Source organism: Thermobia domestica, chromosome 1 (assembly GCF_964235325.1).
Source record: "Thermobia domestica chromosome 1, izTheDome1.hap1.1, whole genome shotgun sequence".
Taxonomy (NCBI): Eukaryota; Metazoa; Arthropoda; class Insecta; order Zygentoma; family Lepismatidae; genus Thermobia; species Thermobia domestica.
Genome location: NC_137454.1, coordinates 396,342,336 through 396,355,965, shown reverse-complemented (window position 1 = coordinate 396,355,965; position 13,630 = coordinate 396,342,336). Strand labels below are relative to the sequence as shown.

Here is a 13,630-nt window from a genome sequence, read left to right as displayed (position 1 = left end):
AAAGCAACTTTTTGCCAAATACGTCCATATTCAAATTGATTAAACATAACCGAAATTTAACTTGCAGTTTGTAAAAAGGAAGTCATCAACATCCTTCTGGTTTCGGAAAGGACAAACAACCCTAAAATAAAACACCGTTTATAAAGTATCTAAAAATAAGTTTTTTTTAAAAAAATCTTACAACATAATCTCATTCATTTTGTTAGTCCATTGCGCTTCCGGTTGTTATTCGGTGCTGCACTCCATGCAAGGTTTTTTTTTTTTTTTTTTTTTTTTTATAATTTGTTTTTCCATCTTATAATTCGTAAAAATCATTGTGATCAGTATATTTTTTTATAAGTCAATTTATTCATTTTTTGGCAACACTAATTACGTCATCAGATGAAAGTAGTTGCCATCAGATGAAATATACCTTCAAAATAAACGACTTAAATGGTCAAAACTGTTGGAAAAATTAACAGAAATATTGTCAAAACAAGAATTTTTGGAATGATCCCAAAAATGGATCAAATGATTGCGATCTTGGCCAATAATTTGTTTTTGGATGAGGGGCCACAAAAGTTTTGAATGGCCCCTAAATCGAGTTTTCGTATTTTTTACGGAATAAGCACATCATACTGAGTTAAATGATAGTTTTGGTTGGCTACACTGTATGCAATTTTCCAGATATAAGGCCTACAAGAAAATTTTTGATTGAAATATATTGGATCTTTTGATCAAAATATTGTATGAAGTCAGTCACTGGCCCGAAAATTGGTGTGCGACTGTTAAAATCATCTCGAAAACCTAGCGTGTTATTCGAGTTTGTTCTACATTCAAGCCAGTGTGGTATGTTTTAATCGGAATATTGGATTTGTTATCTTTGAAGTTATTTATTGAAAATAATAATACTAACAGTAATTATAATAGTAAAATTTATCAAAGCATTCGTGTAAAAGTACAGCGACAAAATGTCTTCATCCTCAGTGCAACAAATGCATCTTCAACTTCTTAAACCTGTGCTGTTTTCACACGTTAGCTGTATACGAAATTTCTTGTCAGTTTAATGGTGGCCTTCAATCTTGTATAACTGTGCCCAGCATACTTGGTATGAAGAACTAGGACAAACATTCCATTGAATCGTGACAAAACTTCTTAAAAACTTTTTTTTGATGTTTTTTTTTTTTCTTTTTTTAAGCGAGTGTAAAGTGTCATTTGTACGGTGGGACATCCATACCGGTTCTTCGTATAAAGTGATGTGTATTAAAAAGTACCATTGCAGATACATAATATACAGGGTGTTACAAAAGTGTGTCACAATGTTTTAGGAACAGATTCCTCACATTAGAATAAGAAAAACAGTTTATATGGACCTGTGCTCAAAAGTGAATAGTTTCGGAGTTAGAGGGTGCTGAGAACGTGAAATAAGTGAACTTTAAAAGTTCATAGCCTCACTACTAGGAGACCTATCGTAGTCGGGTCAAGACATCACTGAGGAAGTGGTATATGAACTATCCAAATCTCCATGTTTAAGAATGTTCCAGTACTTGATTACCAATTTTTAGAGAGGTAGGTGAAGAGTGATCAAGTACTCCCAAACAGTCATTTGAAAAATGATTGTGCAAGTAGCGGAGGTTCTGAAAGATGAATATTTGAATAGAATATACACTAATTCCTCAGTGATGTCTTGACCCGACTACGATCGGTCCTATAGTAGTGGAACTATGGACCTTTAAAGTTCTTCACCTTTTTGGCACCCTATAACTGCGAAACTATGCCCTTCCGACCACAGATCCACATCAACTATTTTTTTTTTTTTTTTTTTTTTTTTTGATGTAAGAAATCTATTCCCAAAATGTTGTAACAAATCTTTGTAACGCTCTGTATACATAGATCTTTTTACCTGATAAGGATATTTTAAAGATGGTAATTTAAGATAAGTTAAAACTATTTCTGTAATGAAGGAACTAACAAGAATGGAAAGTTGTACAAGCAGCGTGTTTTCTTAAGGAATGCTGATTGAGTATGATGATAAATGGCCGTCGAATTGTTAAATAAGTAGTTTCCTGATTAATTGAAATACCTCCTTGACTTCATTGGTAATAATAATAATAATAATAATAATAATAATAATAATAATAATAATGTGTTGTTAATTATGCAAGTCATTGATTTCAAGTACTTTTGTCTTATTTTATTTATATATTATTTTACAGACCTTACAATATAACAAGCTAGTAAACAAATTTGAGTATACAAGGAAAGTGACTGTTCAGCTGCTCAAAGGTTTGGATTCTGATGTAAAGGATGCACTGACTCAAATGCTGACAGAAGAGTAAGTAGAGCCATATTTCTTCGATTATTATATTTCTCAGATTGACCAGCGAAAAGTTTTTCATCCAGCTTCACAGCTACACGGTTTGTCCGGAACATAGTAGGAATGATTTTGTTTTAAAAAAGTTGTTCACAGTTTTGACACATCAACTTAATAGTTTTCAAAATATGCCTCTTCTGCATCAACACAGCATTTCCACTTACTTTGTCAATCATAGAAGGTCCCTGGAACGCAGAAACTGGAAAGCTCTTCAGCTCCCTTGATACGGCGTCTTGAATGGCTGGACCGAGCCGTGGTGCCGTCCTTTCATGACCCTTTTCAGTCGGGGGAAGATGAAGTCTGCAGGAGCGACATCTGGGCTGTACTGTAGCTGGGGAAGCTGTGTGATGCCATGTTTGGTCAGGAAGTCCATGACAGCAAAGGTTTGTGTGGCTCGGTATATTGTCGTGAAGCTTCCATGATCCATTGATTACTGAACGGACACGGGCGACTCGTTTTTGATTCTTTCATGTACTTCTACGTAGAATGCAACATTCACAGTCTGATCAGGTGGTACAAACTCTCTGTGAACTACTCCTTTGCACTCAAAAAGATTATCAACATCAATTTCGTTTTCGACTTGCTCATGCAGGCTTTTTTTGCGACTTGAGGCGGAGGTGTCCCATTCAGAGCTTTGTCGCGGGATCGTACTCTAAAAGCCACGACTCGCCTCCGATGATAATATTGTCGAGAAAATTTGGATCGTTGCACGTCTTCAACTTGCTCTTTTCCCTCTCGAAACAATTTGTGCCACTTAAAAACACTTGATCAATCCATGGCATCACTCCCATAAGCAGTCTTGATCATGTCATGGGTCTCACTTGTAGTTTTACCCAGTTTGATGCAAAACTTGACCGCGTGATGCTGCTCTAACGAACGATTCATTGTGGAAATAACAAGGCACCTTGAAAGGAGTTCACCTTAAGCTCGATCTACCGAAACAATTAGTTCCACTCAAAAACTTGATCAATCCATGGCATCACTCCCATAAGCAGTCTTGATCATGTCATGGGTCTCACTCGTAGTTTTACCCAGTTTGATGCAAAACTTGACCGCGTGATGCTGCTCTAACGAACGATTCATTGTGGAAATAACAAGGCACCTTGAAAGGAGTTCACCTTAAGCTCGATCTACCGAAACAATTAGTTCCACTCAAAAACTTGATCAATCCATGGCATCACTCCCATAAGCAGTCTTGATCATGTCATGGGTCTCACTCGTAGTTTTACCCAGTTTGATGCAAAACTTGACCGCGTGATGCTGCTCTAACGAACGATTCATTGTGGAAATAACAAGGCACCTTGAAAGGAGTTCACCTTAAGCTCGATCTACCGAAACAATTAGTTCCACTCAAAAACTTGATCAATCCATGTCATCACTCCCATAAGCAGTCTTGATCATGTCATGGGTCTCACTCGTAGTTTTACCCAGTTTGATGCAAAACTTGACCGCGTGATGCTGCTCTAACGAACGATTCATTGTGGAAATAACAAGGCACCTTGAAAGGAGTTCACCTTAAGCTCGATCTACCGAAACAATTAGTTCCACTCAAAAACTTGATCAATCCATGGCATCACTCCCATAAGCAGTCTTGATCATGTCATGGGTCTCACTCGTAGTTTTACCCAGTTTGATGCAAAACTTGACCGCGTGATGCTGCTCTAACGAACGATTCATTGTGGAAATAACAAGGCACCTTGAAAGGAGTTCACCTTAAGCTCGATCTACCGAAACAATTAGTTCCACTCAAAAACTTGATCAATCCATGGCATCACTCCCATAAGCAGTCTTGATCATGTCATGGGTCTCACTCGTAGTTTTACCCAATTTGATGCAAAACTTGACCGCGTGATGCTGCTCTAACGAACGATTCATTGTGGAAATAACAAGGCACCTTGAAAGGAGTTCACCTTAAGCTCGATCTACCGAAACAATTAGTTCCACTCAAAAACTTGATCAATCCATGGCATCACTCCCATAAGCAGTCTTGATCATGTCATGGGTCTCACTCGTAGTTTTACCCAGTTTGATGCAAAACTTGACCGCGTGATGCTGCTCTAACGAACGATTCATTGTGGAAATAACAAGGCACCTTGAAAGGAGTTCACCTTAAGCTCGATCTACCGAAACAATTAGTTCCACTCAAAAACTTGATCAATCCATGGCATCACTCCCATAAGCAGTCTTGATCATGTCATGGGTCTCACTCGTAGTTTTACCCAGTTTGATGCAAAACTTGACCGCGTGATGCTGCTCTAACGAACGATTCATTGTGGAAATAACAAGGCACCTTGAAAGGAGTTCACCTTAAGCTCGATCTACCGAAACAATTAGTTCCACTCAAAAACTTGATCAATCCATGTCATGACTCCCATAAGCAGTCTTGATCATGTCATGGGTCTCACTCGTAGTTTTACCCAGTTTGACGCAAAACTTGACCGCGTGATGCTGCTCTAACAAACGATTGATTGTGGAGATGACAAGGGACCTTGAAAGCGGTTCACCTTAAACTCGATCTACACTCCGTGAAGGCTTGAAAACGACTGGCGACTGGTGCGGTGGTAGCTAAGACTCTCCATGACCCAACCAGCGCAGTAACACCCCCCCTCCTTCACCACATTTTGGCGGAAAAAAATCAGTCCTACTAATTTCCCGGACAAATCCTGTATATGCCATACACACAAGCATCGATTAAGTATCATATCAGAAGTAAACTTAAATCCTTGCCTCATGTTAATCAAACTATGTAGAATTGGTTCTAAGTACCCGCTTGCCTTAAAAATATGTGTAAAGATGAATGAAACCTTTTCGTAATATTCATATGGTGTTTCAAGTTTCTATATTCACTGATAATACTCTCAATTTAGGTTTCTCAGGACATTAGAACAGTGGTTTCCAACCGGTGTCGCTCGGCCCCGTAGAATGTGTCTCGATATTCTCTAGGGGAACACGCTGGCTAATGGGACCTCTTGTTTCTTGGGTCCCAGGTTCGATCTCTGGCCAAGTAAGTTTGTGGTGGAGAGCGTCGTGTCCGTGGGTTTTCTCGGGTACTTCAGTTTTCTTCCACTTTCTCATTCCACTGTTTCTTCCATTATTCACTTGCTTTGATCATCGTCTCCCGTAGCTTAAAGGGCATAAATGTGGGACGTAAAACTGAAAGATTTCATTTCATTTTCATTTCGAAATTCTATAATTTAAAAATCATGAATCATTTAATAATCATAAGCACAGTACTGCGTTGAGTCACTATTTTCATACAAATTTGTAAGCTTACCTTATTATAATTTATATTATTAATTAAAAATCAAATGTGTGTGTGTCACGATGTCGTGGATGTATCAAGTGTGTCATCTGTCAAAAAAGTTTGGGAACCAGTTATTGAGAGAGTAGTACGGAGAGCTCTTATTTCATCTGTTTCCATTATTTCGTATCTTTATTTATAACGGAGTTGGCCTATAGCAGCAGACTTTCGATACACCCTATATATATATATATATATATATATATATATATATATATATATATATATATATATATATATATATATATATATATATATATATATACCCTATACAGGGCTAGCATAAATTATTCATTCATTTTGAAAATGTTATAGTTTCTATAGTATTGCACGTACACACATGAAAGCTATATGAAAAGAATCACAAATTCACCAAGTTTATACACCCTCTACAAGTGTTGAATATGTGCTCCTTTGGTGACACGACACACGTCCAGACGATACTCGAGATCATTCCATACATTTTGTAGCAAAGTCCTGTCAATTGTCTGCACTGCAGCACTGATGCGTTCTTTGAGCTCGACTAAGGATCTCGGATGTAAACAAGGTCCTTAACGCACCCCCAACAGGAAGAAGTCGCAGGGCATTCAATCAGGAGATCTGGGAGGCCAGGTGCTTTTCCCTTTACACAAGCAACCAGTGTCCTTGAATTACCAATACCACCACAAAATGCTTTGCTTATATGACGGTTCTTTTCCAACTTTCTTCTGAAAGCGCGTTGCACTGGTATAACAGACGAACATCTGGCACGTTCAAGCACACAAAAACTTCTTTCTTGCTTTCCCTTCATTTTCGACAGGTACTAACCTTGTACTGCCACACTGCCACACTGCCACATTCGATCGGAAAGATAATGGACTCGTGCTGTCACACAGTACAAACTTGGTGAGTTTGTGCTTCTTTCCGTATATTTTTCATGTGTGTACATGTAATACTTTTGAACATAGAGCTTTTTCAAAACAAATTAATTATTTATGCTAACCATATATATAAAGTTGAAAAGTATGGTTTTCAGTCCAAAATGATGGATTTTTTTTTTTTCAATCGCACCAGTCGTTTGGCTTCCACAGCCGTATGGCTTCTTCTGATAAATGAAAAAGCGTTGTTTCCAATTCAGCAGGATGTTCGAACGGAATATAATAACACGCAAAAATGACAAAAGAAAACGTGCACATTTTTATACGAGAGAACATATAACACCTCCAATCAGTTCCCCAATGTGTTATTAGTATGGTGAAGGCCCAAAGAAAGAGACTGCCCTACTGGCAACGTTGCCTTTTCATTTAACATAAGAGTGCGTTACCAAAGTGGAACCCAAACATGTGGTGCACTTATAAAAATTTCCATAATTTTGATCGAGAACCTCGTATTTCGAACCATTTTCCTTTTTTGTCTCTGTTTTACTATTTATACTTATAATGAATTTGGCCTATAGCCCCGGTCTTTTGTTATGTAGTGTGATCAGTATTTAAAAGATTACATAAAATTATGAGAAAACAATGTTAATATTAATTTACATTTTCACTGTCTGATCAAAGAATGTAATGAATACGCGACTACATGATATGGCACACCAAACGTCAATTTTCTATGAATGCAGGAGCAACTCCTTCAGGACATATGGGTTTTCACTGGACATACCCGAGAATTTTGGGCATTAGTGTATTCATCCAGATAGAACCATGCCTTACCAGTCTATTACCAATAGCGTTATAGATTTCATGAACCAATGACATTAGTCTTTTGGGGCATCCATGTCTTCAGGCAGCAGTTGCTGGACCATCATAACTTTATTGGGGTATAGTTTCAAACAATTTTGCAAGGCTCTGTCTACACTACCAATGCAGAGTGCGAACTGGCTTAAAAATCGTCGGTCGCATTGATTTTTTGGACTTACAACATAAGCAACTTGCACATTAACTAATTGTTCTTGTGTTAGAACCTCGGTCGCCCGCTTTTCGGTGCGTCCACCTCACTGTCTGTCTCCTGGAATTTGTTGTACAGCTGCTTGATAGAGGGTTTGGAGCAACTGTTCCGTACTTCTCTGTGTAGACCCTCTGAGTCAAAACATAGCTGCTGGTGCGCATGTACTCTGTCACAACAAATATACGCGGTTGCAATGTATATCCCATGGCTTCTCAGTTATTCAGCAGTTATTACGAAACATAAGCTATTCGCGAGATTTCCTATAGGTTGCGTAACTTTATATTGGAACAAATGAAGCATGAGGAGAGAATAGAAAAGAATTACTCACCAGTAAATAGTCAAAACGTCATTACATTTACTATAAGTGCTTTCAGTAGTCGATCATACAGAGAGAAAGGATGAAATGTGGGGGAGGGAGGAGAAAATTTAACAGAGTGACATTCTCTAGCATGCCGACCGCCTGGACGCTTCAGAGCTACTTCTTTGTTCTAATGTGTTCACAGCTGTTTCGATACATTGAACTGTCTTCACGAAAGCACCTACAGAATTAGTGTTTGTAATTATGTTTTTACTAATTTTTAATTATTTACCATAAAATAATGAAAAGGGTTACACACACTAAAAAATAACCTGTAGTACACAATGGAATTCAGTCATATTGTCTGGATTGGTTGAACACTGAACTGATAATTAGAAGTGTGTGACTAGTCTGTGATAGGACCATTAGCTTACCAGCACTGTAAACCGGAAACCGATCTCATTCCCGCCATCTCATTAAAATTTCTATATGCACTGGTAAAAATGGATTTAAGAAAACGTCGTATACATAATCGAATAAAATTAATATCACAGAATGATCATCTATAGAGGTATCCTAAACCTAATTCTAAGGTCTCAGTACACTGGTCACGGTAGAGGGCAGCCTGATCGTGCTGTCTTCAGAAGACTTGCTGATAGTAGTTTGAAGGTCGATCGAAAAAATAACCAGTGTATTTGTGTGAAGTGAGAAGACAACGCCTGCAAATGCCTTTTCATGAAATTAGTTGAGGCGTGATCGTATAATAAGGCTGAGAGGTCGTGTGGTCTTCTGCAGAATTGGCGTTGGCCGTGAGGTGTCAGTAGTCCTCGATAGCGTACACGATGATAGGACGAGGGTTTCAACAGCACCCGTGCTCCTTCAGTGACCCTGCCAGGCACCAGAGAGTGCCTGAACAAAAGGATCCTTTTGACTCCCTTTAACTGACAGGGTTACTGCGGTGGGTTAGTAGTAAAGTGTTTATCTCTGGTGGTGGGGTCCTTGGTTCGATCCCAGGTCGCTCCAAGTGTGAACAAACATCGTGTGTATCGGGGCTTTCAGAGTACTGTTCTTCATTCCACCATTTCATTCATTCTTATCATCAGTTTTCTTTAGCCTACATGGCATAATCGTCGGACGTAAAACTCAAAGATTTCATTGCATTTTCGTTTCTAACTAACAGGACAGCGACGCCCATTTCAGTCAGATTCACCGTGACTGTGACGTGCAAGAACACTAAATAATGTATTGATGGAGGTAGACGTACGTTCCGCGTTGTTCTTGCACAGTTATCCCTGGATCGTATTCATCAGCGAAGATGTGGATATGTTCGGTGACCAGTGGTGAGACGAATGGTGGATAGAGTATTCAGCAATAAAAGTCGTATTTGCTTCGGATACAGCGAGGGCCGTGTGCGTATCCATAGACGTGGGTGAGAAGGGGGAAGGAAATACAGCGTGTGTTCGTACTTACCGTGCAGGGCTCTTACCAGTATATCATTCCTGTCCCTACACAAGGGCGAATGTGCATACATATACTGTTCGCAATTTGTTCTTGTAGGAGGTTTCGCGGCCGGCCACTGTGGTAAGTGATTTTTCCTGTTTTTCTTGTTCTTATCCAGCGAATGTCAGGATAGGGTCTTTAAACACATTGGCTATTGCCGACTTCCAGGCATTTTTGTTTTATTTGTCCATATTGGTCTCCCAGCAAGATCTGAAATTTTAGTAACCCTTCCCGTGTGTCTAGGCTAGCGTGGTCAAGCAGGGTGTCTACTAGTCTGGAAAAGTCAGGGAATTTTCTGCATAGTCTGGAAATTTTTGGTAAAAATAGGTTGATTTCATTGGTTTTACATTTTATCTGCACATTGTATTTAACAATATTGTTCTTGCCAGGAATAAATAGGTACTTATTTTAGCGTTGTTCGTATTTTTATATCACTGTCGAAAATAAGAGAACAATATTATAAAACTACAAGTATTTAGAGAATAGCGGTTACTTAACTTCACTAACATATAGTCTGGAAAATTTTCTGTTTTGGTCTGGAAAACTCAGGGAATTTTATTTGTCTGAAATAGTAGATACCCTGTCCAGGATTTGATTTGAACCCATTACAGTGATTTTATTCCACCTTAAACGTGTAGGTCCATATCCCGTATACCCTTGGCGCTGAAAAGGGATGCTAAATGTCAACAAACAAGCTCAAATGTTAGTGCATAAATTTAAGAAGCGATGAGTATTTGCAAGTAAATTGATTAATGCATTCAATGGAGTTAATTAATAAGACTAGAAGTTTACATACAGTAAACCAATATATTTAATGAAAATTTTCCTTCGCAGAATGAAGAAAAAAGGCGGAGTAACTACTAAGATTCTATATTTCTGGCACACACAGATTTTGGAAAACACTCAATTGACTGAGCTTTACAACAGCTTTCTTCAGGATGTAGTAGAATGGGATCAATGGCATCTTCAGATTGCTCAGGTATTTTACTAATTCACATTTCTCTATCTGTGTATACTTTACATAACGATAACTAACGAATCTGTAAAGGTTTTCTTCGGACATGAGTGTTATACATTACCACAAGCCGGCGAAGAACAAAATGAAAAATGTGTGATACAATATAAATACAAAAAATCGTAAATGAAAAATATTTTTATCATTTGTAATAAATATAACAACTTAACTGCGTTCAAATATTCTGTGTACTTTAATTGTGCGTGCTAAACTGTTTCAGCAATTGATGTCGTCTTTGTCAGTAGCTCTGGGAAACATACTTGAAAATATATTCACTTCCCAGAACTTTTTACTTCTGCCCAGTTTAAAAATATAGGAGGAGGTAGAATGGTTAGACGTATATGGTTTGCAGATGATACGGCGTTTGGGGTAAAATCTGAAAAGAAAATCAGTTAGAAAGTATGAACACTACGCAAACGCGACGAGAAAAAATAAATAAATAAAATCGTCCGAAGTGTGACTGTGGAGAAGAATGAAGATAACTGGTCCAACGATAAAAATATCCAAAATGTCGGTGTGGAGAGGAATGTAGAGAATTAGTCGAACGGACAAGAGAAGAATGGGTCGAATGACAAAGTGTTAGAAATCCTGGGAGAAAAAAGAACAATTTAGATATAATTGAGAAGAGAAAAGGAAAGTATTTGAGGATTCTAAGAGGAAACTGTTTCATGAGGGACGCATTAGAAGACACAGTAGAAGGAAAGAGAAGGAGCGGACCAAGAAGGCTGCAGGTGATAGATAGTATTGTATGAGAAAATTTCCCCGTGAAGACGAAACTGTTAACCGTAGTGCATGGAAGCTTTTCAGTTTGCGTCAAGTTACCTGCTAATAATGGCAGAATACCTGTGATAATGGTAAGTTGAAAAAACTTAAAATTCCTTTTATTCGAACAACTCCTTGTTTTGAACGATCTACTGCTGCAAAGGCTTTGTATTAGAATTTGTTTTGCTACGAAATGTATAATGTAAAACTAAGTTAAAATAAGCACGGGCTTTGTATACAGAAAGTTGTTTCTTCTGTTATGTCATTTCTGTGTTGTTATTAATTTATGTTTCAAGAATGTCCCCTACATAGATGAATAATTAAGGAAAGAAAGCAACAAGAGAAGAATTATTGAGGAAGGTCTTAGAGATGGTCGAAATCATATGACAGAAGAAAAAAACTTTGTGGATACGAGGTCTATGCTTATTTTAATTAATAAGTATATATCCTGTAGCTTCCTATATGAAGTGTAGAACTAGTTTTATAGAATTGTGTTGACCATTGAAAAACAGTTTTAAATATTCTGTTATTATTGCAAACAAAAGATGACATGCTGCGTCTGTAATTTATCGCTCAGTTGCTTGAAATTCTTGTTACGCAAGGACTATATACTGTTGTGATTTTAATTGTATGTAGTGTGGACTGTTATTGTAAAATTGTTCTACCGTAACTTTTTAAAATTGCTGCTGAAAACTTGAATTCAAGTGAAAATACTTTAATGTGAGTTTCGACAGTGCTACTGACAAAGGCGGCAGCGATCGCTGAAACAGTTTAATAGAACGAAAGAACCTGGATTCTTTTGTTTTGTTTTTCTTTTGACAAATTATTCAAATACGCGTCAAATTATATATTTAAATACAAAGTTTCGTGAGTTTTATTTTTAAAAAATATTGTTATTTATCATTGCTAGAATATACACTGACCAGCCAGAACATTATGACCATCTGCTTAATATCTTGTGTGTCTACCTTTGGCTCACAGATTAGGAGCAGTGCGGTTTGGTATGTAAGTAGTAAAACCCTGATAGTTGACTGGAGGCATTGTGCACCAGACCTGCACATACGTCGCCGAATTACGGTAAATTGTACGGAAGGAGTCTATGAATTCGGATCTGGCGTTTCCAAAGGTGTTCAGTTGTTAAAGATCGGGTGAGTTTGAGAACCATTGCAGCAATTTAAATTACCACTATACCCCTTAAACCACTGCAGCTTAAAGTTGGCCTTGTTACAAGAAGCGTTGTTCAACTGAGAGATGCCATCCAACATAAATGACTGTACGTAATCAATGACCTGCCGATAGCTAGGAGCCGTCATATTGCGCTCTATACTTACCACCAGGCTCATAGATGACTATATGAAGGTTCCGCAAATCATAATGGAGACACTGTCGGGCTATCATCACTTGAGCAATTGTTCGCCTGGAAGTCGATGAATTCTGACCCCACCCTCAATGTGATGAAGGCAGTATCATGATTCATGGGACCATGTAATGTTGTTCCATTGCTGATTGGTCCAGTGACGATGGGCACGTGGCCGTTCCTGTCGTAATCAACAATGCTGCGCGATTACCACTGGTACACATGCGGGACTTCGGCTGCAGAGGTCCGTATCTAACAGAGTATGGTGAACTGTGTATTGATACACACTCGTGCTCTGTTCATTGTTAGTCTAGTGTCAATTGTATCATAGCTTTTGCCCCCCTGTTTTACCAATCTCGAAAGTCTAAAAGTTCGACATCTTTAATGAGATACGACCACCCAGTATCTTACGTTTGGGTGCTGTTTTTACAATCCTTTGCCCACCTTTGGAAGACACTATCGACAGCAGCTCGTGAACATCCAACAATTCTCGCTGTTTCCGAGATGGTCTATGCTAGTCGTCTGACCCCCATCAAACTTTGGTATATCGTCAGCCTTCCCTATTGTGCCAAACACGTCGCTGACTGTGATCGTTTGACGAGCTGTTCTTCTGTCCCGGTACATCTTACGTAGTCCAACGACTTCGTTTAAACAGTAACGGGTGATCATAGTGTTTTGGCTGGTCATTGTGTATTGGCGATATCAAATGAATGTTTATACCTAATGTGTGACAATCTTAAGTCGTTGAAGAAATCAATAAAAAGTTCAGGAGACAGTTTACATCATTAAGTGTTATTATACAAGCTGTACAGCGAATGGGAAAATTTATGTGTTTCTACGTCATGTATTTTATACAACATCAAGCGGGTGTAAACTAGGGGTTAGTATTCCTGCTGTGCAGCTGGGAGTTTTCAAGTTCGAATACTGACTGTTTTTTTCTTTCTTTATTTATTTTTCCTTCTGCTAGGCAAATGCCGGGATGATACCTTTAAATATCCTTCTTAGGAATTTTTGGCTATATCGGGAAGTTTAGATGTTGAGAACTTACTTTGAGATTGAGGTTCCCAGTGAAGAAGGGAAAAGCCCTGGATATGTTTAAATTATATAGTTTCTAGTCT

The 13,630-nt window shown here is 38.2% G+C and overlaps 1 protein-coding gene across 1 annotated transcript in view; it reads left to right on the top strand.

The window, feature by feature from the left end:
• Positions 1-13,630, top strand: part of Ltn1 (E3 ubiquitin-protein ligase listerin) — a 124,662-nt gene that overhangs the window by 68,644 nt on the left and 42,388 nt on the right. The window contains exons 12-13 of the mRNA XM_081732734.1: positions 2,196-2,314; positions 10,213-10,357. Of these exons, the coding sequence (XP_081588860.1) occupies positions 2,196-2,314; positions 10,213-10,357 (264 nt within the window). The remainder of the gene's footprint in view (positions 1-2,195; positions 2,315-10,212; positions 10,358-13,630) is intronic.